Source organism: Sorex fumeus, unplaced genomic scaffold (assembly GCF_029834395.1).
Source record: "Sorex fumeus unplaced genomic scaffold, SorFum_2.1 ptg000003l, whole genome shotgun sequence".
Lineage (NCBI taxonomy): Eukaryota > Metazoa > Chordata > Mammalia > Eulipotyphla > Soricidae > Sorex > Sorex fumeus.
Window position 1 is genome coordinate 31,979,125 of NW_026606060.1, and position 25,693 is coordinate 32,004,817.

The 25,693-nt window shown below is 33.6% G+C and overlaps 1 protein-coding gene across 1 annotated transcript in view; it reads left to right on the forward strand.

Moving 5' to 3' along the window:
- The window catches only part of LRRIQ1 (leucine rich repeats and IQ motif containing 1), a 246,312-nt gene that overhangs the window by 219,829 nt on the left and 790 nt on the right, over window positions 1-25,693 (forward strand). Inside the window, exon 26 of the mRNA XM_056116978.1 lies at window positions 6,906-7,026. Coding sequence (XP_055972953.1) covers window positions 6,906-7,026 — 121 coding nt within the window. The remainder of the gene's footprint in view (window positions 1-6,905; window positions 7,027-25,693) is intronic.

The window sequence follows — 25,693 nt, forward strand, 5'->3', positions numbered from 1 at the left end:
GTGAGCACTGAGGCTAGAGTAGTCCCTGATCATTCTAGAGTGTGGACCCCAAGTCTTATACTTGAAAAATAAAAAATACATTACAGCAGGTCAATCTGTACCTGTGAGGCGAGTGCATCAGCAGCCTGATGGCACCATCAGACTTTCAGATACCCCCAAATTGCTGCCGTGCCTTTGACCAGACCCCAAAACCTTAGGGCAAAGTTTACCAAGGAAGTAAACAGCCAAAAGTTAAGTAAATAAAAAAAAGTTAAGTATGTGGGATACACACCCACAAAACACCTCCGGCTCAGCTATATAATTGGAGGCATTGCCTTTCTGGTTCCTAATCGAACTGCTTAACGGCCAGGATCCCAGAGACTCAGAAACGAATCTCGGAACCCAAAGGCTTTTGGCAGAAATGTGTCCTGTTCCTGCAGTAGGTTACTGGTTACTCCAGGTGGGAATAGGTTTCGTGCCTTGGCCTGTGCCCCTTGTTGGCCCAGTGACTGCCATCCTCCAGAGGCCACTGGACAGTCAGGTTTCGGCCTGCAGTGACGAGACAAGCGGGACCTCACCAGATGGGGGTGGAACTGGCCCTTTCCTCCCCATCCCAGTGAGACCCCGAGTTGCCACCTACAAATGAACTCTCTGGCTCCTGATCAAGCTGATTAACGGCAATGATCCCAGAGACTCAGAAACAAATCTCAAAACCCAGCAGCTTTTGGCAGAAATGCATCTGGACCACATACAAGGTGGCGCCGCCTAAGAGCTTATTGGAAAGCCAGGTATGAGCCAGCGGTGATGGGGCAACTGCAGTCTCATGGGAAGGGGGACGGTACCTGCTCATCCTTCACGCCCTACTGAGGTCTTGAGTTGCCCCCCACGAGTGGTTCTCCAGCACGCCAGCACGGCCATAGCTCCAGAGGCAAAAGGACTTAGTCCAGAGCCCAGCGGTTTGCAGCCGAAAAGTGAATGGACCATGCGTTAAATTACGGCACCATGCCTCCCCGGGAGGGAAAGGGTATTGCTCCTTTCCTCCTTTTTCAGGAGGCAGCAAGGTGGCCGCTGCCTCAGAGCTTATAGGAAAACCAAGTATGAGCCAGCAGTGACGGGGCAACTGCAATCTCATGGGAAGTGGGGTGGTACCAGATCGTCCTTCACACCCTACCAAGATCACGAGTTGCCCCCCACGAGCAACCTTCTGGCACAGCCATAACACCAGATGTACAAAAACCAATCTCGTAATTACCTGGCTCTTTGCAGAAATCCAAAATCCCTTGAGACATTATATGATTCTCATAACCAGCTATAGAAAACAAAGTATTTCACGATGCTTTTTCAGCAATTCTGATTGTTGGGGGGAAATTCTAAACAATAATGGTGCATCTTTTGTTGAAATAATGAATGTAATCAATTTAGAGAAGAGTTCAGCATCTGCCTCACAGGCATTGGGAGGGGTGGGGGAGTATATTGGGGTACTCTTGAAAAATGAGTACTGGTGAAGGGAGAGGTGTTTGATCATTGTATGACCGAGACTTAAACCTGAAAGCTTAGAGCTTTTCCCACAGTGATTCAAAAAATAAATATAGCAATTAAAAAATAAATAAATAAATAAATAAAACCAGGGGAAAAAAACGTAAGGTGGAGTTCATGCCCAAATCAATCAGCTAATCATTGACTGAATAAAGAGCAGTACTCCTACATAAAAAAGAAAAAAAATACATTAAAGTAAATAATTCAAATACAAAAGTTTCATATTATTTTATTTATATTAAGTTTAAAAAGAGAAAAATAACCTATTAAATGATAAATGGAATTTGAACAGTATTTTCTTCTTCTGATGAACTTCTAATGAAAGCTACAATAAAAGATTAATAGTTATGTCGCTCTGGGTCTCCCAGAGAAGTATTACATATATGTGTATGTATATATACATATGCATTTGTTTAATAGGTCAACATATAGGTGGAGAGAGAGAGAGAGGGCAAAGTCACATTTACATATAAATGCAGAATGATTTATTGCATGTAATTATAGATTATTTATTATAAATATTATAATATATTAAATTATTTAATATAAGAAATTGACCCATGTGTTTGATTTTAGAAGCTTGGTCTCATGATCTGCAGACATGATGTCCCATGATTTTGCCAACTCTAGAGACTTATGCTATAGTTCTAGTCTGAAACTGAAGGTTTGATAACTAGGAGAGCCAAAAGTGTAAATTCTAGTACAAGTACCTACATAGCACTGAGAATCAAAGTATGTAACTTTGATTAAAAATATACCTAAAGATATAAATTTAAGTCTTAGTCTGGAAGTCTGCTGTAGCACTGTCACCGTCCTCCCGTTGTTCATTGATTTGCTCAAACGAGCACAAGTAACGTCTCCATTCTGAAGCTTGTTACTGTTTTGGGCATATGGAATACTCCACAGGGAGCTTGTCAGGCTCTGCCGTGCGAGGGAGATACTCTCCGTAGTGTGCCGTGCTCTCCCAGAGAGGGAAAGGAATCGAACCCAGGTTGGCCACATGCTAGGCAAACACCCTTCCCACTGTGCTATCTCTCCAACCTGGAAGTCTACTAGTGTTATATAAATTCTAGATTAAACACAGAAGGCGTCAATATTCAGACAGAAGAGAAAAATACTCCCTTTTTTGACTTTTTTGTTCTATTCATATCCTCAGCTTATTGTATAATGCCCATTTGCTTTGGGAAATACTATCTGTTCTATTTAGTTCTCATTCAAATTCTAAATTTGAATTTGGAAATTCCTCTCAAAGTCATGCCCAGAATAACACTGACCCAAGTATCACCCAATAGTCTAGATATCCATCACAATATAAACAAAAAATTATCACAAGGGTCATTAGTAAAAAACAATTAAAGTAAAATGTATAATTAAAAAATAAGCAAGGCACTTGTATATATATACATATATTTTCATAAAACACACACCCAAATGCTAAGTAAGAAATAAATAATTAATAAAAAGCTGATAAACTTCAATGATTACTAACAACATATGCATACTAGCATGATTAAAATAAGATACTGATGGTATCCAGTATGACAAATATATGAAACAGTTCAGACAATAAAATACTGCTCCTTAAGATGACAACACTGAAAAAAAGTTAATTTCTTGTGTAGTTAAAAATATAGGATCCAGGAATTCTGCTCCTGAGATCTTTTCAAGAGAAATGAAACTACATTTAACCAAAATTCTGCACATGTATAACCTACAGCAGTTATTTGTAGTAGCCAAGTTTTAGAAACCCAAATATTACTCAGTTTACTAAAGAAATAATGGTATTTGCATACAATTTATATATAATAAAATAAATAAAAATCAACCAATAAGAACCTCATGTTGCATTCAAGGACAGATCTATATAAAAATGAAAAAAGAGAATTTCAAAGGCCACGTACTATATTTATTTACTTTGCTTCTCAAAATAATGTAATAGAGAAATTATTAGTGGTTGCTGGTTTTCAGGAAGAGGATCTGGAGGATATTACTGTAAAGGCAAGCAAGGAAGTTTATGATGTAAAATGAAACATTTGTGTGCTGATTAAGGTAGCTTTTACATGAACCAGACAAGTGACAAGGTATTATAGTTGAATAAACAGATAAATTGAATAACACATGTGAAGACTGATGAACTCTCAACAAGGTGAGTTAGTTCAGTAATAGTGTTGTCCCAACTTCAATTTTCTTAGTATTATTCATTGTTTTGGTACAAGCTGTTTGAAGGATATACAAGAAATTTTCAACATAAATTTACAATTTCTATGGAAACTTTAGATTAGAGTAAAACATTTGAATTTGATTGAATTTTAATATTTGTCCATTGTAAATTATAGCAATGTAATATTTTTGAATGATTTCCATTAGAAAATATGATGGTGCAGTGATGGTAATCTATTGTTTAAGGCAGTATGTGTAATTCAGCTTTTGCAACCAAATATAAAACTGCTTTTAAATAACTCATACATAATTAAGTACTACAAGTAATGATCTAGTATGTTCATATTATATGTATTAATTTTGAAATAATCTGAATATTAGTCCAGCAATTAAAATGCATAAACTAAATATAAATCCTACAGATTTAATTTACAATGACAAAAGCAAGTTGAAGAAAAAGATGCCAATTTCAAAAATTAATGTAAAACTTTTAATGTGCACATGGAGATAAACCATAGGATGCTTGTAATTAGATACCATTTCAATATTTTATTTTTCATGTAAATAGATGTGCGATTTTAAATAGTAATTGTTTTCCTGTATGCTGTTTAGTATGTCTTCTAAAAACACAAAATTCAAGGCATTAATATTCTTGTTTAACTTAAACAATAAAATCTTGTTTCTGAGAGGCGGGAAAAAGTATAAGAAAGAGGTATTCTCAATTAAATGAGAGAACTTGTCTATGTTTGTTTGGGGTTCGTCTGGTGGTGCTCAGGGCTTACTCCTGGATCTCTGCTCCTGGGTCAATTGTGGTAGGCTTGAGGTACACATAAGGTTCTGGGGATCAAATCCAGGTCAGCAGAACGTTAGGCAAATTCTTTTTTTTTTTATTAGTGAAACACCATGAGGTACAGTTATAGACTTACAAATTTTTGTGCTTGGGTTTCAGGTATACAATGATCAAGTACCCATCCCTCTACCAGTGCCCATTTTCCACCACCACGAGTCCCAGTATCCCGCCCACCCCCATCCTCCCCATGCCACCCTGCCTCTGTGGCAGGACATTCCCTTTTGTTCTCTCTCTCCTTTTGGGTGTTGTGGTTTGCAAAAGAGTCATTGACTGGCAATCATATTTGGTCTATAGTCTACTTTCAGCATGCTTCTCCCATTTTGGGAGGATCCTCCCAACACCTTTATTTGGTGTTCCCTTCTCTATCTGAGCTCCCTTTTCCCCTAGCACGTGTGGCTGGCCTCCAAGTCATGGAGCAAAATTCCTGGTACTAATCTCAGGGAGATCGGGCGCGTTCATAAAGTAACAAAATAGGAGACTAGACAAATTCTTAACCCACTATATTATCTCTCTGACCTCTAGAAATTTCCTCTTATTGTTACCTAGGTTGGAGGGTAATTACAACGTAATTGCTTAGAAGATATGTTCTAAAATACAGACTTTTCATTTTATTGTGAAAATAAAGGGGAAAATATCCCAAATTGTGTATGTGGCTACAAATATAGAAAAGAACTTAAAAATTTTTGAAAACATAGACATTATAGCTATTAGTAGATATTTGTTATTAATTTATATTTGCATAAAGTATTATCTGAAATTAACTAAAAACTGTATTGTCACTAAGTAAAATATTTTACTAGTGTTTGAAAATAAATATACAGTTTTGTGGAATTCATTGTGAAAGCATGATTAGCTATGTTCACTTTTAAGTATCTAATTGTGTATGATACAGAAGAAATATTGTATTTATTGTCTTTTAATAGTAAGAAGAGTGGCGATCACTTTGAAAGCCTGTTTTCAGAAATATAATCTGAATGGTTCTGGTCCCTTTATGAAATTTTGCATTTAATCTACTAACTAGCACCACTGCCAAGTCATATAATTTTAACTTCTAAATTTGTGTCCTTCAGTAAGTTGGACTAATTTGTAACTATCAATAATTGTTTTCTATTTTGCAAGAAACAAAATTAGCTAATGGGCTAGATGATAAGAAAAAAGTTTTGGAAATATTGAAAGCTTGCAATATTTCCTTGCCATGTAGACTTTGTCTTATTTGGGGAAGGTTGGAATTCAACTTTCAAATAGATTGAAATTTTGCCATCAAACTGAAACAAATAAAATCTGATTTTAGAATCTTGATGTGTATAGTCAAAGCCTCTTCAATAAACAGGTGGGTGATCCTTGTGATTAAAATGGTTTGGGTTGTTGTTTTTAACTGGTCTCACCAAAACTGTAGTATTGCTCGTGTATTTCATCTTTTTTCTTGACTGATCATTATTAAGTCTTTGTATTACTTGAGCTATGGGAATAAATTTCCAAAGTAATATATAACATTTTTCATACTAAATCACATGTGTGAATGGAAGTCATTTATTATTGCATTCGAATTATGTAGTTTTTTTGATAATTCAGTTGTATTTTTAGTTTCTACCCTGACTTAATCAACAGCAAACTTACTTAACAATGAGCATTTTATGCTTGCATGTGAGGATAGAAAGATGGGAAGGAGGATGTATAGAAGAGGAGCAAAGATCTAAATTTGAAAGAGATCTTTCTATTCTGGTTTCATGAGATTTTATAGCTCATCATATGGGAGCAACTTTTTAACCACAGTGATCATTTTGTGGTTTTATCTTGCTGTATTTAGATTTTTCTCACATAAACATGTACAAATTACTCCCAAATTAGAGTCAATGCATAATATTTTCATATTAATAGTAGTTGTAATGAGAACGTAAAGATCTTTTGTGGCTTTGTCCTATATAAACATGAGACAAAAGGGATTAGAGGGAACTTTATTGAGAGAGCTAATACTTATAAGTGGTAAAATATAAATATTGCAGAAAATAATACAATATGACATTTCTAACATTCAATTAAGAATTAAATCATATACTTAGTAAGTAAGTAATGTTAAGCTGTTTAAACTTTCATCCGTTGCCTTTAAGATTGATTTTCATCAAAATTACTATACTAAAATGTTTTCTTTTGTTGTACAGACTCAAATAGCAAACCTCAATTTTAAAATCGTCTCTTATTTGCAAAAAATGCTTTGACATAGTGCATTTGTTCTGCCTAGGCAGCAATAAAGGATTGTGGTATCATTTTGAAGAAGGTTGTTTGACAGAGCCTGTTTGTTTATTTGGGGTAATGTGAGCTGTATTCAGAAAATGCCATATTTTGTTTCATGATTGTATACATTCTCTCCTATTGCTCCCAGGCAAGACTTGTAAGCAGAGAAGACACGGATTTAGACCTTTTTTCCATGACCAGTGGAAGTGCTTTGTCTGTGAAGAGAGAAAAAAAAAATCAGGCACACAGACACTCAGCAGGATCTTCAAGTAAGTTGTGGTTTCCTTCAGAATTAATTTAGAAATCACAAATGAATTGATGCAACCTAATGCCAACAAGCATACTTCTACAGATACGGGGTAGAATGCCAGCAACCAGAACTGCCCCCAAAAGTGTACTTGAATTTTTTCTGTCTTTAAATGAATGTCTTTTATATCAACAAAATTAAATTATTTATAAAATTAACAGCATCAGTTTAATTGTATTCTGTGACTATAACCACCCACCCCCACCCCATCTCCCTATGGATCATATTGAATTCTTTGATCATTCAGTTAAAAGAATTTTTTAGACTAATTGTAAGAAATTGTACTTCTATACCAGTGTAGTGTATTTTATCCTTTTGTCCTTCATTTATTAGTTATTTTAGGCAAAGTTAAATTTTTTAAGGAAAGTTTTTTTAAAGTATCAGATTATCAGATAAGACTATTGTCCAAACCATGCTTTAAAAAACATTTTTGTGAATAAATGATCATTTATATTTATAAATGCCAACTTTTTATATTTGTGATTCTGTTCACATATTACATTTTAGTTAGGGAGAAAATTATTTTTAAACACTCTATGTATATATCTATATATAAAAGTTAAGAATTACATTGCAATTTTAAAGAGTAAATGTTTTATAAATCACTATATAATGCTTATTATTTTATATTCTTCATTTAACATAAGCCCTTCGAGTATCTCGCCCGCACGGCAGAGCCTGGCAAGCTATCCAGGACGTACTCGATATGCCAAACACAGTAACAACAAAGTCTCCAATGGAGACGTTACTAGGCCCGCTCGAGCAAATCGACGATCAAGCCCTTCAAGTTTTTTAATTTTTCTAAGATATGGTGTGTTAATATAAGTGATGTTTTATTTGCTTTAACATAAGTTAATATAAATGATGCTTTATTTGAAAACATTTTGTTCAGGTTCCTAAAATATAGTTAATTTCATAATCATACACATTAATTTATGTTATTATTCTGTTATTTTGACAAAAGTTATTATACATTGATAATGATATATACTAGATCAAAATTTGATCAAATATGTGTGAAACGTTCAGTTATCTAAATAAAAACTTCAAAATGATTGGAAGCTAGCATTATGAATTCCTGTCATTTAATTCATTTATATAAATATTACAATAAATTTTAATTTATTTTAAAAAGATAATTTTGATATGCTTAATAAAAATATTTCCCAGGGACCAGGGTGATATTACAGCAGGTAAGGCATTTGCTTTGCACTTGGCTAACCCAGATTAAATTCCTGGTTCCCATATGATTCCCCCCACACTACCAGGGGTGATCCCTGTGTGTAGAACCAGGAGTAAGCCGTGATCACCTCTGGATGTGACTCCCCAAACAAAAACAATCACAGAAGAAAATTTCTGTCTTAAAAGGTCTTAGAATACTTCCCCCCCACCCTGTGGTTATAGAACCTGATCGCTGAAAGGTTCCCCTTGTCAATATAGCTGGCTGGAGGGGGTGGTGTGGGGGTAAGCTCAGTGTTGAAGAAGGTGCCATACATGCATGAAGCCCTGGATTTGATCCCCAGCACACCATATACACACAATTCAAATTAAAATTCTATATCTTAACTGAGGCATAAATTTTCTGTATTAATAACATTATGTCATTCTTCAAAACAGTATTACCTATACATTTAGGAAAATAAAATCAATCCTAGCCACACATAATATGAATTTTGGTATGCCATTTTAGACATTGCCTATTAAAAACTTTTTGGATAAATGCAGATTTGAAATCATCAATGACAAAATCTATTCAATGTCACTACAGAATATATGAATTTCTGCTTATGGGGCTGGGAGATAGTATAGGGGGTTAAGACACTGGTAAAGCTTCTGTCCATATGTGTCATCTGAATGTTAAAACATAAATAACTCAATAATCAACTACCTTAAAATCACAAGTTTCGTCTTTCACTTACATGTCTTTGAATCGCAAATCTTAGAATATATAAGATTGTTCTAGAGCTTCTTTCTTAACTGCCTCTAAGAAACTGAAATAAGGCCAATTTTCACTGTAATTCCAATTAGTTGTCCAAAACTGACATAATTACAAACACTACTAGCAACTAAATCTGTTCACTAAGTAACACTTTAATATAGACCAGTTAAGAAAAATATTTTTTAGTAAATAACAAATTATTATAAATAAAATACTCTCTATTCAATTAAACAGATTTCTCATTTACTATAGCATAAAATGGCAGTGTAAATTCTAGCTTCATGTTTCCTGAATTTAATCAGCAGTTTAACTTTTCAACCATAAAAGTTGTCATTAGGAGGACAGAATGATATTACAGTGGGGAAGGTGCTTGCTTGTACATAGCTGACCCACACTACATGTTGGTCCCTCAAACCAGTACAGGAGTGACCCCTGAGCACAGAGCCAGGAGAAAGCTCTGAGCACTGTGAGACAACACACCCAAAATAGTTTCTTGGAAGCTGGAGAGAGAGAGGTTGAGTCATTTGCTTTGCAGACAGCTGTTTCTGGTTTAAGGGTTTAGATCACCTACATCACATAGTCCCCTATAGAACTTTCTTAACCTTCAAACTTCTTGGAGCCTTGCCCTACCTGGCCCTAAGCCAACCACTTAAGCTTTGGTATATAGAAAAATCTTTTACCTCTTTGCTATTGTTTCAAAAAACTGACACCTTATTAAAGTATTTCTTAAAGCTTTCAAGCTATCTAGAGTGGTTTATTAGTGATAGCTTTTAAAATCTTTGAGTCTTTCAGGTTTTCCAGCTATTTCTCTTTCTTTATTACTATAATATCTGTAACATGTATTCTTTATAATCTGGCCTAAAATTACAATGTCACAATATCTTAAGTTGTGTGACATTGGTAAAATCTTTTTAATCTATAAGAATGAATTCCCCAAAATTGGAATAATAATTTATCTTACAGAGGATTAGAGATGAAGATATGAGTAAAAATATTTACATGTAAATACATGATGTATTGCCTAGTATATATTAATGACTTAATTATTCTATATCGTTGCTATATGTTTTATTTTGGCCATTGTGTAATTTAAAAATTACTCTGAAGAGGACTTTTTACTTTATGTATCAAATACCAGTATTAGCATCTTTCATTCTATTTTTCATGGGTTAGGGGTTGGGTCACATCCAGGTCCTCAGAAGACCATGTGTGGTCAGGGAACAAACATGGGTAGGGCAGTGCACATGCAAGGCAACCACTTAAACTCACTACTTTCTTCCAGCCCAGGCATCCTTGGTTCTTTTATGCCTTCTTAATCAGTAATGTTTTCTCTTAAAGGATTTTCTACATTTTCTCTCCCATCTCTTAAGAGACTCTTAAGAATGGTTACATTTTTACTCAAAATATGTCATTTGTTTTATGGAAAATTCCAGTAGATCTACTTATTCAAATAATAATTTATTTGTTTGTTTGTTTGTTTGGGGGCCAAACACAGCAGTTCTTATGACTAATTACTTGCTCTGCACTCAGGGAACACTCCTGGAAGTGCTCAGGAGACCATATGGGGTGCCAGGGATCAAACCTGGGTTGGTGGCGTGCAAGGTAAGTGTCCTACCTGCCTATTGCCCCTATTGCTCCAGCCCCAATTTAGGCAAAACTTAGACAAAATATTTTATTTTGTTTAATCATTATGATTTATCAAATTTCTCATTTAGTACCTAAATTAAAAACATATTATTACCTATTTAATGCTATATTAAGACCACATAAGTTTTTTTTTTTTTTTTTTTTTTTTTTTTTTTTTTTTTTTCCCTTTATTTTATTTTATTTTTTTAAAGTTGTAGATTTACAATTTTTTGTGCTTTGGTTTCAATTATACAATGATCAGATACCCATCCCTCCACCAGTGCCCATTTTCCACCACCATGGATAATATCCCTCCCACCCCCATCCCCCCATCCCCCCGTCTCTGTGGCAGGGCAATCCCCTGTGTTCTCTCTCTCCTTTTGGGTGTTGTGGTCTGCAAAAGAGGCATTGAGTGGCAAACATGTTCAGTCCATAGTCTACTTTCGACATGCATCTCCCCTCCTGGGAGGATCCTCCAAACACCCTTTATTTGGTGCCCAGACCACATAAGTTTTAATTACCTTTTCTAATAATGATTATCTTTGTTTTATCACCAATTTAAATAAGAATCAGTAATTTTATTTAATTTCACATTTGGTAAAGAAAAAAACTTGGCAACTTTAACATTTATTTTCTTATTCCAAACACAGTGGCATAGAGAAGAATCATGAGTAAGCAGTGAACACTACCCGGTATAGCCAAAAAAGCAGAAACAAAAACATAATGGTCTTTTATTTTCCCAAGGACTAAAATATAATTTAGTGGATAAAAGTAGAATATAACATAGCTTTTGTACATTCATTCGTTCATGAGGCATTTGTTGAAAGATCACGACTCACTGTACATTGGCATTTGGTTTCCACTTGCCTCCCTTCTAATCATCTCTGCATTTCCCAGAACACACTCCGCTTTCAAAGATATCCAGAAATTGAAAATCCACAGTACTGCTGTAGAATGCAGACTCGCCTGAAGTCAACTTCTTTGAGCAGGTCTAAGTTGTCATGAAAGATAAACTCTTTTAATATGGTAGTGCATTTTCTAAATATTGAAAAAAAGTATTTTTCAGAAGTAAAACAACTTTTGTGGTGGAAGGAAGTGAGGAAGGATTTTGGAGGCAGTGTCTTCTATTTGTGCATACAATGCCATTCAGGATTTAAGCAAGGGAAGAAGTAGCAAAAAAGAAAAAGTCTATTTAAACCATAACAAAGGGTAAGATTTGTATATATATATTTGTAAAACATTGAGGAGCCTGTTTAGATCAGAGCATTTTTCCAGGATGGACTTAGTGGCTGTGTTGAACACAAAACGCTGATTCGTCCCCCACACACCTCCAGGCTAAGTATCACTAGGAGTGGCCTGAAGGTTCCCAAACATTGCTGAAGAGAAATTAAAGAATTAATCAATAACAGAGCTTCAACATTCTAATGGCACTGTTTGGTTAAAAATTATATCAGTATTCTTCTTTAACCCAGCTGTAGAAAGCAAATCATTTCAGAATGCTTTTTCAGCATGTCTGATTTAGGAGAGTAAACTCTAAATAATTATGGTGCATCTTTTATTGAAACAATGAATCTAGTCAAAGTAGATAGAGTGTTAACTAGAATTCATCTGCCTCACAGGCATTGGGAGGGTTGGGGTGGTGGGGGTTTATTGGGGTTCTTCGTGGTGAAAAATAAGTATTGGTAAAGGGAAATGTGTTTGATATTTGCATGACCAAGACCTAAACCTGAAAGCTTTGTAACTTTTCCCACAGTGATTCAATAAATAAATAAATTTTTAAAAAATTATATCAGTATTTTAAGTAGAAGAATTGGATTTTCCTAACAATAATATACTGCTATCGAAGATTTCTAAGAATAGTACTATTTTAGAATCCATTGTACTCTCCTCCAATATATTGTAAGCACTGTAGCACTGTAGCACTGTCTTCCCATTGTTCATTGATTTGCTCGAGTGGGCACTAGTAACGTCTTCATTGTGAGACTTGTTGTTACTGTTCTTGGCATATTGAATACGCCACAGGTAGCTTGCCAGGCTCTGCCATGCAGGCGGGATACTCTTGGTAGCTTTCCGGGCTCTCCGAGAGGGACAAAGGAATCGAACCTAGGTCGGCCGTGTGCAAGGCAAACTCCCAACATACGTATGTTGTGTTATCACTCCAGCCCTATATATTGTAAAACTCTATTAAAATGTAATTTTTGTAATCAAAAGCACAAGTAAATAGTTGACTAGATTTTAATACCCAATACTATAAACAGGGAATGGGAAGGTCCTTATCTTACACATAGCAGACCCAGTTTTGATACCAGCAGTGGTCCCAAAGGATCATCAGTAGTGATCCCTAAGCAGAGATCCAGGAGAAATGATTGAACAACCCATATGTGGACCAATTTTTTTCTTAAAATTTAAATAGTCTAAACAGGATGAGAGTAAATGCGGTATCTAAAGCAAAAGTAGATTCCAAAGATTACTGACACAGGATCGAAGATGTAGCTGAAAACAAGAGCTCTTGTCTTGCATGTGTAAAATCTTAAGTTTGACTCCTGGTAAGGCAAAAGAATAAAAATATTATGGTTTATTCCAAAAGAAGTAAGCATACATCATTCAATACAATTTTGAATTTATAAATCAAGAATTATTAGCACATCATATATTTATGTATATCAGTACATAAATACACACACAATATGAATGGTTTTGCTGTCTAATTGCAGTATATATATGTGTGTGTATATATATATATTTATATATATATACATAGTATCCATGTATAATCCTATAATGGATAGACTCATGGTTTAAATAATATGCATATACCTGTAGGTGATTATAAAAACCACACACATCTGCCTATACATGCCTATAATGTGCAAAGCACTCTACAGGTCAATAAGAAGATACAGTTAAAAATAAAATACAGCTTTGGAAGACAAATGAACTAGAATTGCTAATTCTGCGTTGAGAGGGAAAAATAAAAATTATGTAACTGACATATCCAACTTCAAGATTTACTATAAGGAAACAGATTTAAAATACTGGCACAAAACAAAATAAAAAGGTGAAAAGATCAATAGAAAAAAATAGAAATCCCAGAAATATAGTCAATTAGGTAACTATATCACGGTCACGGTCCTCCCGTTGTTCATCAATTTGCTCGAGCAGGCCCAGTAACGTCTCCATTGGAGACTTTGTTGTTACTGTGTTTGGCATATCTAATACGTCACGGGTAGATTGCCAGGCTCTGCCTTGCGGGCGAGGTACTCTATCTAGGTAGCTTGCTGGGCTCTCCGAGAGGGGCGGAGGGATCGAACTCGGGTCAGCCATATTGGCTGCATGCAAGGCAAACGCCCTACCACTGTGCTATCGCTCCAGTCCAGGTTAACTATATAAAAAGTTCAAAATGGCTCATTCATGAGGTAGCCAGAAATATTCCCTGTGTGAACAGAGCAGAGTTTCTTTGGAATTATTAGTCAAAAAATAGGTAATTCACCCACACTACAGAATGGGGAGCAGTGATGGATGATCAATCAGCAGCATAAGTAGACAGTGAGAACAGGCCCTGTTAGGAGAAACTAACATAGGTTATCACTAGTTCAAAGCTGCAAGTTTGCAGATGAATCTTGCCCTGGATCCTGTGGTTCAAGTAAGCTGCATCAGAGGTTCTCATGCTCACAAGAGCTAGCTTACCAAGATCCTCTAACCAGAAATGACAACGAAACCTTTTCTGGCCCCTGGACACTTCTGCACCCTACTGAGAAAGTTTAACATGTTAATATTTTAAAAGAGAAACACTACTAGAATTCCTTATTTCCCTTCTGAATATACAGTAAATTAATAGCTTGCATGTATTTTTGCACTGAATTTTTCTTCTCTATGAAATTATTACACATACAAATGAATTTTCGGTGTCTATATGAATATATTTATTAAATTAAATGGGAGTCAGTACTCTCCTATTTAAAAGAGACTCACGTGGTCAAGACAATGAGCTGGAGCACAAGTTTTGCATATGGGAGTGGATTATGTATACCTGAGTATTACCTGGATTAGCACCCCCAAACCCTGCACTGCACTAAAAATAGCCCCCAAGAATGGTCCAAATGCCACAGAGAGAAAGAAATTTATTTTCAGCTTGCCTCAAATAATGACCTCTTAATATTTTACTCTCAGCATCTCAGAATATCAGCTTAGAAAATGTGTTTGCAATAAATTCTGTGACCATTTTTTCACAGTTGAGAAAAAAATGAAAAATATAAAATCTCAATTTATCATGAAAATGACAAGAATTATTTTCCTTTGCTATATTTTATAGGCAACTCCCATCCTATAAATTTATGTTTTGAACTGGAAAAAGAACCAATACCAATGAAATAATAAAATAGCTTTATTATTATAGTGTATCTTAAACTGGAATTGTGAAGAGGCAAGAGATGATTAATATACCAATTGCATTTTTAATACAATAAGAAAGAATGTGTAATATTGGTATGTGCATCATTTTCTGAAACTAAAATCATAAAATTTTTCATATGGCAAATTCCTGATTAAAATATAAAATAAAGCTATTTTCTAATGTTTAATAATATGAAAATTATGTTTGTAACTGAAAATTTTCTTTATTTCAGGATATTTTTAAATTACTCTGATTTCAAACATTTAAAATTTCTCTAATTTTTTTACCATCTCATTCAACATATATGATAAAAATATATCTTATGTTTTCCTTAAAATGTTTCCAAGATAGAAAATTTCATTACATATTAAAGATGATAACTATTATATAAAATTAAAAAGCTAGAAGTAGTTATGAAACAATATGCTCACAAAATTTAGTTTAATGATATTTTATTATAAATAGTTGATATTAACGTTTCCCAATATAATTTTTATTTTTTGATTTTAACATAGATATTTTTTGTTGTTTGGTCTCATTCAATGTCCTCAGGACTTAATCCAGGGTTATGCTCAGCAGTCACACTTGCTGTGTACAGGCGACCATATGTGGTACCAGGGATTGAAGTAAGATTGGATGTGTACAAGGCAAGCTTCATTTCAAATATATAAGCATAATAGAATAGCTTTGTGGGGTTTTTTTTACCTATATGAAAGCAGTAAGTTCTATGCAAAAATATGATAATTAACTGCAGTTTAATTTGTAAAGCAGAAAGACCTACATCTATGGTTATCAACTGTCTCTTCATAGCTTATTCAGAAAAATGGATTGGGTGAGATAATATAGTTTCCAGAAAAACTCCTCTACAATTAAGTGAGTCACTCATGCTGAGGCATAGTCTGTTGAAATTTATCTTTAGTAGACCACAGTCTAAGTAACTCAGTTACTATTTTAAAGAAAAATCTAAATTTACTGCCCATGTGAGGCCCTGCAGTGTTCTCAAAACTATGAGCCCCAATATCTTTCAGGGAATTGTAGCTCTGTGAATGGACAAGTTCTTGTTTCAAACTACTGAAGAGTCTCTTTCACTATAATAAATGAAGATATTGTCACCTGCCACCAGGAAAATATCAATCTCATCATATTTTCTCATTTTTAAAGAGAAAAGCTATAATTATTTAGTATTGTATATTGAAACATGTTAAGTTTGGTTACAAGTTAACACGTGACTTGTACATGATTATAAATTAATCACTGTATCACTGTAACATTGTCATCTCATTGTTCATTGATTTACTCTAGCGGGTGCCAGTAACATTTCCATTCATCCCAGCCCTTAGATTTTAGCAGCCTCTTTTTACTCGTCTTTTCCAATGAAACTGCCGAATTGGAGGCTCTTTCAGGGTCAGGGAATGAGACCCGTTATTGTTACTGTTTTTTGGCATATCGAATATGCCATGGGTAGCTTGCCAGACTCTGCCATGCAATATAATTGTATATAATAATTTTAATAGAATTATTAATCATAGCATATAATTATTAATGATTATATTATTAATACAAATTAATAATGTTACATAGTGCCACTATAAAATAGGGACCAGCAATACATAGGCATACATGGAGAATTTAACTTTCTAATTTTGCCCACATTGCATGAGAAATCAGAACATCACAACTAATAGTTAAAAATATTTTTATAGATTATTTTATTTTTTGCTTGCTTGGGGCCACAACTGGCTCTGGTCAGGGCTTCAGCCTGCCTCTCTACTCAAGGACCACTCCTGGAAGAGCTTGGAACCATATGTGGTGTCAGGATCAAATCCCAGGTCAGCCCACATGCAAGGCAATTTCACCCTATTTACTACTCTTTTGCTAGCCCCAATTTTTATAAACATTACTGATTTCATCAAGATATTAACCATTGAGTACCTCCCCATCTTGTCATCTTGTTTCTCTCCAAATCTTGCCACCCTGCGACTAACTTGCATCTCTTTTAAAATTTCCCTTATTAGAGGCTAGAGCGATAGTATAGCGAGTAGAGTGTTTGCCTTGCACACGGGCAACCCAGGTTCAATTCCCAGCATCCTATATGGTCCCCGGACCACCGCCAGGAATAATTCCTGAGTGCAAAGCCAGGAGTAACCCCTGTGCATCCCAGCTGTGACCCAAAAAGGAAAAAATTTCCCTTATTATGGCTCAAAGATTTCTGGTGCTTTAACTACTTTGGAACTTTACTACTTGCTATTGATCTCCAATACTACATTAAAATTGTTGTCACTATCCTCCCGTTGTTCATCAATTTGCTCGAGCAGGCCCAGTTACATCTCCATTTGAGACTTTTGTTGTTACTGTGTTCGGCATATCGAATACATCACAGGTAGCTTCCCAGGCTCTGCCAACATTAAAATTATCAATCAATAATTTTCTTAGTGAATATATAAGCACCTTTTATATTTCATTTTTATTGTCTCAGATTAAATTGTGCAAAGATGAGTAAAATTTTATTTAATCTTGTCTATATTCTTGAGTAGAGTTTTAGTCCTCTCTAAACTTGCAAACTGTAACTATCATACTGGATCTGCTTGAGCCAGGTCTTCAGAAAATGTAGATATTTACATAATTCTTGTAAGTTTTCTTCAAATGCTGTCTTGGAAAAAAATCTAATTTCTAGGGTTCATGTCTATTTTAGAAAAAGCTTAACAGATAAAACTACTTGTTAATATTATTTCACAAAATATGTGTTCATGTACTGTACTAACACTCATTCAATTATGGGAGAGTGAGTAACACCAGACATTATGGTAACATCTAGTTTCTAGGCTATAAAGGATAAACAGAAAGATAGTATCATAAGTAAATTATTAAAAAAATCTAGAAAAAAACGAGAAAATAATTCTTAAATTAAAATGATCATGTTGAGGGTTATGAAGTCACACATATTGGCAGATACATATGAATATAAATAGAATATTTTAATGTCTTTACATACAGATACTATTAAATGTAATTTTTATTAATTTATTATTGTATGGGCTTCTTTTTACGTAGTGGATAGTACTTTCAGTGCAAGGCATGCAAAGTCAGATAAGCATCTCTTTGGAAAATAATTAAACCGTATTGCCTCATTTTCTTCATTTTTAAATGGAGGGTGATTCGTGTCTTATGGAGTTTTAATGAAGATTAAAAGAGAAAGTGAATATCAAGTATTAAATAAGAGCTTAGGGACATAGTGAACACTTAATCCTTCCTACTTCTTTAAAGTAACATTTCTAAGAACAATATGAGCACACTGATTTTAGCAGAGGATTGGGGCACAAATGGGTGATGAGAAAATAACTGCAGGAGCATATAATATACTTAGTAGAATTGCTGCTCTGAGCAATATAATCACTTTGAAGGAAAAATGAGCTATAGCACAGCGGGTGAGGCGTTTGATTTGCATGCGGCCGACCTGGCCGACCCAGATTCGATTCCTCCGCCCATCTCGGAGAGCCTGGCAAGCTACCGATAGTATCTCGCCCACATGGCAAAGCCTGGCAAGCTACTCATGATGTATTCAATATCCCAAAGACAGTAACAAGTGTCACAATGCAGATGTTACTGGGCCCGCTCGAGCAAATTGATGAACAACGGGAGGACAATGACAGTGACAGTGAATTCAAATTAAATTGTTAAAAATATGCACAATGATGATGATTTTAATTTACTGGCACACTTTTAAATGATGAATGTTCTTTCTCCAAATTGTCTAATTGAACCAGGGATATGACTCATGTGGTAAAGGACATGCCTTGTAAATGCAACTACCTGGCTTCAATCTCCAGCATCATATCATTCCCTCCTTAACACCTTTAGGGGGTATTGGTGGCTCTGGAACAGGGAAGGGAGTGGTCGAGGCTTAGTGACAAGAAGTTTTCTAATAAAAGACCAATTTTCATAAAATTTATTTGTGTAAATAAAATTTAAGTATGACTACCAGGGGCGCCAGGAGATCATTCAAAGGACTCTTGCACGTGATTGGCATACTGGGCCCCAATGTTAAACCCAACCCACTGTGTAATGCCACTGAAAACTCAGGCTGCCCTGGTGGCTCCCATAACCACCCAGCATGAGCAGCACTGGCTAAAGTATCAGACCCATGAGCAGCAGTGACACCAAGATCCGTTCAGCACTATTTGGTAGCTTGGACTTTTCAAAATATTTCCTAGTTAAAATTGCATTCAAATGTCCTATCTACTCTCGATATTATATTTTTCCCCAGATAGAAACAAGTAAAAATACGATTTTGCAAACAGTTGTGACCAAGTAAAACTGTCGTTGTGTTTCTAATGAAAACTGGCTTTGTTTATCCCCTTGTTTATTATCCAAAGTGTAATGTGTCAGAAAAGAAGTTAGAGCAACATCTCAGAATGATGATTATTATAGTTCAGCAAGATTTTGTATCTAGCTATAAAACTTACATCTTAAGACTCTTTTTGTTATTTTTTATACCATTAATTGTGGTCATTTTTTTCCTCTTGATCTGAAGTTTAGGGGCAGGAAATATCTGATAAAAGATTTGTCAAGTTTCAGGAAAAAGAGAAATTTTCATTCCTGAAACTTGACAACTAAATAAACCTAACACTTAACCCAACATCAGTAGTATTATCATAACCAGACTGGATAGTCAAAATTATATTATACCAAAATATGTTTATAAGGTATATGAAATTGTCAAATAAATATTTATATTAAAAGTCTAGAAGAGGTAGGCACACAATAGTTAACAGCTGATAATACCTATTTCCAAGATCTGAGAGAGATTAATGAAACTGTCAACAATAATTTAAAGCACAGTTAAATGTAAGTCATTGGTAACCACAGAATAATGTATACATATCTAAATCAGTAGTTAGTTTAATAGCAGTGATGTTATCCAGAAATAGACAAATTGCATCTGTATTTGTGTGAAGAAACTAGTTGTACATATGTCAGCTTCATTTATTCCTTATATATGTGTATGTATATATGTAAAGTTATATATAATTATATATATGAAGAAAAAGAGGAGGAGGAGAAGAAACCAAAACATCTAACCACATTTATTTAACATTTTTAAAGACAGGCTCTACTGTTTGCTTTACTGATAAAAAAAAAAATAAAGCTCATGTTCCTAACTATTTTACTTGAGTTCTTATCCCGTTTTTCTTAAATAAACTTTACTCTTTTATTGTTGTCATTATTGTTGCTGCTTTCAAACCAATTTCTTACACTAGCTAATGTGGTGCAAAAATAAATGAGTATGGTCAAATGTGAAATGCATTTGTCAAATGAATGAAACTGAAGTGCAATAATATAATAAATCCTCAGGCTAGTCATGTTTATTGTTGCCAAATGTCTCCCTGCTAAGAACTAATAAGCATGAAAAGGGATAATGAAAGTTTCCATGAAAAATTTTTGGGAAACCTATCCACAAGTCTTCACTATCTGGGAATGTGGAAATAAGTATTTGTTTTATACAAGTTCCATATGAGGATTGTAAAGATGGAATTGTGAGAATAGAGTCAAATGGAAAGCAAGTACAGTATGAGTTACTAATATTATTTGGCACACGGATGAAAATTGACATGGAAGCTCTGTTGAAGGGCAGAATAGAACAGTGTCTACTAAATAATAAACACTAAATAAATGCAGGTTGAATTAATGTGTAAATAAAAGGAATATTTTAAACTAAAATTTCAGAAACCCCAAATGATTCTGAAAATTTAATTTATATGAATTCAAAAGGATTTTAGTTAAAATGCACGTTTTTTTCTAGCCATTCATTTTGACAAAATTAGCTAACATGTAAAAATGATGGTTGAGACAATATTAGTAGAAGTTAAAAATATGTAATAACTGATGGAAGTTGTCTCAAAGCAGTTTGCATTCAAATTAAAGGTAAAAATATTTTTAAGTTTTGGCATTATTTGTGCCATTAATATTTAATTGCTAGATTTATGAACACATGGTTGTAAATTAATAGTCTCTTGAGGAGAACATTTAAAAATGGGAATGTTGCAAATGCATATTTCTCAAAATCATAAAAGTATTAGGGCTTATATGATTTTTAGAACTAGCTGTAGAAAGGTATATAGATAGCTTATAGATTATTCCATTTCTCTCTGAACTCTTTGATAAATTATGCCTATCATAACCTCATCAATTTAGAAATGTAAATATTAAATATATACTACTTGTTTTTGAAAAGCAAGAAACAACAATAATCAGAGTTCTCTGACAAAGATATTAAAGAAGAGTTTCAATAAGTTGAAGGGGCCATGTTGCAGAAGGAAAATCTAGCTCTGAAAATATTTACATGCACAAATTCAGAATTAACTGCTAAAAATAATTTAGAAAATGTTTTTTTATAAAACAAAAATGATGTTTACAATATTAATATAGGTATCAAAAATATATAGAAGCAATACAGTAATTTAAGTACCACATTCTTATCCATGCAAACACTACCACATATTATCTTTAAGAAGAAGGGAACACAGTATATGTTAAGAATAAAAACCTGGAAAAAATCCTGCATGTTATAAAAAGACCTCAGAGATTCTAAACCATATATAAATATATATGTATATATATGTGGTTTGTATTATAAAAGATCAGAAAATAGGCAGACTACCAAAATCTTATATAATATTTATTAAAATAAAATTTTTCACTCTATATTTGCATTAGAATTTATGCTCATAGGAAAAAGAAAGCAGAATGAAAATATGTGCACAGAAAAAAATTATGAGTCATATCTTAATTTTTAAAAAGTAAGTAACAAATGGTGATTTCAGCAACAAATAATAAATACTGTTCATTTTTATGATTGTCAAATGTAAATCATATTTTTAATTATCGCTTTAATATTGGGTAAGAAAAATAACTGTAAATGCCACATCCAATTGGGATTGCAAGTACAAAAAGGTAATTTTAAATAATAATGGGAAACACTTCTGTTTACTGAAAAGTTTTAAAATATTTTTAAAACAAACAAAAATCACTATTTCCATTGAAGAAATGTAAATGATATATGTAAGCTGTTATTTTACTTTCATACTTGATTTAGGGTTTGAAAGTTCTACATGAAGTTGTAGTCAATCTATGTAAATTATCTTTATTCCACAAGGTTGGACATAGCCTTAAAAAGAGATTCTTATTTGCACACTGTAATATCTAGCTCAACCTCAAACTTGACTCATTTACAGCACTTAAATTGATGTAAACGCTTTGCTGCTAAAAATTTGTTATGGTCACTTTCATTAAAATGCTAGATTTTTTTGCTCCATGCTGTACGTATTCTGTATCTGCTGTTAAGCAATACAATATGGGAAGGACTTTAAAATAATTTCTATATCCGTACACATAGTGGTGGGTGTATCAATGAAAATCCAATGACGTATACTGTATATTAAGGAATTTCTATTTTGACCTGCTTTAATGAAGTACTTTTTTTTATACATACCAGGAGAGTTATTCAAAGCATTTTACATATTAAATTACTTATCAAAACATAGCATATATAGACCTTGACATTTGTTAAAGAACCAGAGATTTAACCAAGAAAAAAAATTAAAGGACCAGAACAAATCTTTAGCAGAACACAGATTATGTAGCAAAAAGTAACTTATCAAAAAATAGACGTATCAAGACATATTTGGGCACACACACACATATATATATACATGTACATACATATACATGCATATACATAAGACCTGCAGTTTGATTTGTATGATCACCTGAAAATATGCAAGAGGAGGTTGTTAAGAAACATAAAATCTGTAACAGTAGTGTGTCCAGGCAAAAGACATTTTTTTAAAGTTCCTTTAGTCATAATCTTTTAATTCCAGGAGCCCATCAGTAGGTCTAGTTCTAGTATCAATTTTTTGAGGCAAGACTCTCTTGCTATTGTATTTTTCACATGCATGGGTAAGTAATTTTAGAATGATTATACATTGACTGTATTAAATTGCTTCTTTATTTTATTTCTTCATTTATAGAGTAATCATAGGGCAAAGTAATAGCTTTGCAATGAATGGCAATATGTGGTTTCTTCAGAGATGTGTTGTTTCATTTCAATTTATTTTCTATATATCTAGCTGCTCAAGAATTTATATAACAAAAAGACTCACTGAATGCAATAAAATAAGTAAAATCGATTGTTGCTCAAATTGTTCATTTATATATAGCAAAACAAAATGCTAGCTTTTAGTCATTCTAAAATAATGTTTTAACTGTTGTAGTAAATGGTTATTCAATTTAACACTAATTACCTACAGCATTTTTATTCTACTAAAAATATACTTCAAAATAGCTATAAAGCCCCTGTAGTCTCACACAATATGCTTACTAAGTTTTCTTTGCTGAAGGAATGTACTAAATAATAGCTTACAAACTGCCTTTTAAATACAAGGTTCAATTGTGAATAAGGAGAGAAAAACTTAAGGATCCATTAACAACTTAAAAATAATAAAGACAACAGAATATTATTAGGGAAATAGTGTACCATGCAGCAAGATTACAATCAATACAAAAATTCCTTTATAATGCAGAAATTCATTTTGAATGAGGATTTGGTCTATCGAAAAGCTATATTTTAGGTGATTCTGTTTATATTTAATATATATAGAGTATGTAAAATTATTCTTAAATATTTCAATCTTTTGCACTGAAAATACCATATATAACTAAAAAGATTGTAAAATGCATTAAATAATGTATCTCTATATCATGAACATCATTTAATCAAAAATATTAACCAATAATGAATAATGTAATTGAATTTTTAATATATATTTCTGCTTATTACCTTGAGTAAGATGAAAAGAAACTTAGCTTTCTCCATTAGAACAATGTGTTAGCCATTTATAGACACCTCTTATTCTTTCCTTAAATTTTTTAATCTTAAATAAAAATTATTGCTGAATTCTATATCCTAGTTTCTCTGCATTTCTCAGACCACCTGCTACCCAAGGCTCAGCAATTACACACAGTGCTCCTATAAATACATTCTTGCTCCCTCCAATCTATGCTTCAATCATATATACATATATATATATGTTCAAATTTCTGAACAAGATGAGGGTGTCCTGTACCATTATTCTTTGTTTTATGATAGAATGAACAATTCCATTTTGTCATTTGAGAAAAAAATCCTATGTTTAAAGACATATTATGCCACCATTTTATCATTGGAATCATTTAATATTCATGCACAAGTAATATTCCTGATGACTTAAAACGTCCTGCAGTTTAGCAAAGGAAGTGGCTTGACTGAGCATAAATCTGGCTTGCACATGGTAGCCAGCTCCATTTTGGCATCTTTTTCAGTAGTTAATCTGCTGAGGGTTGCTTCCTGGGTACCAGCTGTGAGGCTCTCTAAACTCTGAGCTGTGCTCTAACACCATTATAGAATTATGCCTATAAGCCATAGATCTTAATATCTATGCCTAGTACATCCTTTCTTAAAAGAGCCAGTTGTAGTTTATTACCTTGATTTTCAGTCATATTCTCTTGGAAAGACAATTAAAAGGAAAATACACTCCCCTTTATGAAGGTTCACTAATTATTTTTAGTGTTTTCTTTATTTCTGTTCTGATGCTAAAAATAAAGCAGCAAGTATTTTTAAAGAAATATTAAATATGAAATGAACTATTATATAATCAACATTCACCACCATATTACACCAAATTTTAAATGGCATCAAAGTCTAACAGATGGCCTAACGCTGCCTAGCTCTTCTATTTGGATATATATTTTTAATATTTTGAGCTATAAAAGTATTAACCTAGAAGAAATAGGTATTTGTAAACTTATTTAAGCCAAAAAAATCAGGATAGAGTAATATGATCAGAAGCTTTGCCTCCAGCCAGTACAGAGGGAACTCTGGAATTCCTCATGCTGCTGCTTTCAAACCTTTCCCCACAGACAGCCCTGTGCACTTTTTTTTAATCCTCAGGAGATTTAAAGCAGATGATCATAATTTTTTAATAGTATTCCTGATATAGCATCTCAGAGTCGTGTGCAGTTACACATTCCTAATCCACCATCCCAGTCCTGCAGCTACTATTTGTTTTTAACTTCTAATAATTTTGTTAGTTTTCTATGGTTAACATGTAATTTATTACATATAAATTATAATTATTTCCATTCTATGCCACCTGTTTAGGAAACACACTAACAAAACTTAGCACCACTGCAGTACAATCAGAAAGGCAAACCACTCCAGGACTGTGTGATGCACACGTTATTTCCATTTATAGAACTAAGGCTCAAGAAGGTTATGACCTGCCTGAAGTTAGAACTATGTTGATTTTTTTTTTCAGAACCCTCATATTATTTTTGGTTTATAGACATGCTTTCCCTTTTGTGCGAAAAACAAAATGCTGTTTTATTTAGCAAAACCCAGTAGGGCTCTAGGGCTTACTCCTGAGTTTGAGCTCAAAGATCACTCCGGGAGAGTTCGGAACTATATAGGGTCTGGAGATAGAACCCAAGTCAGAGGTGTGCAAGGCAAGCTGTGATATCATTTGGACCTGTTTTTCCTTTTATACAAGGCTTGTTTGCTTTTTTTTCTGAGATGAGAATAACAATATTTTTAAAATCAATTTTACCAATTTAAACAATTATAAATTTAAACAATTA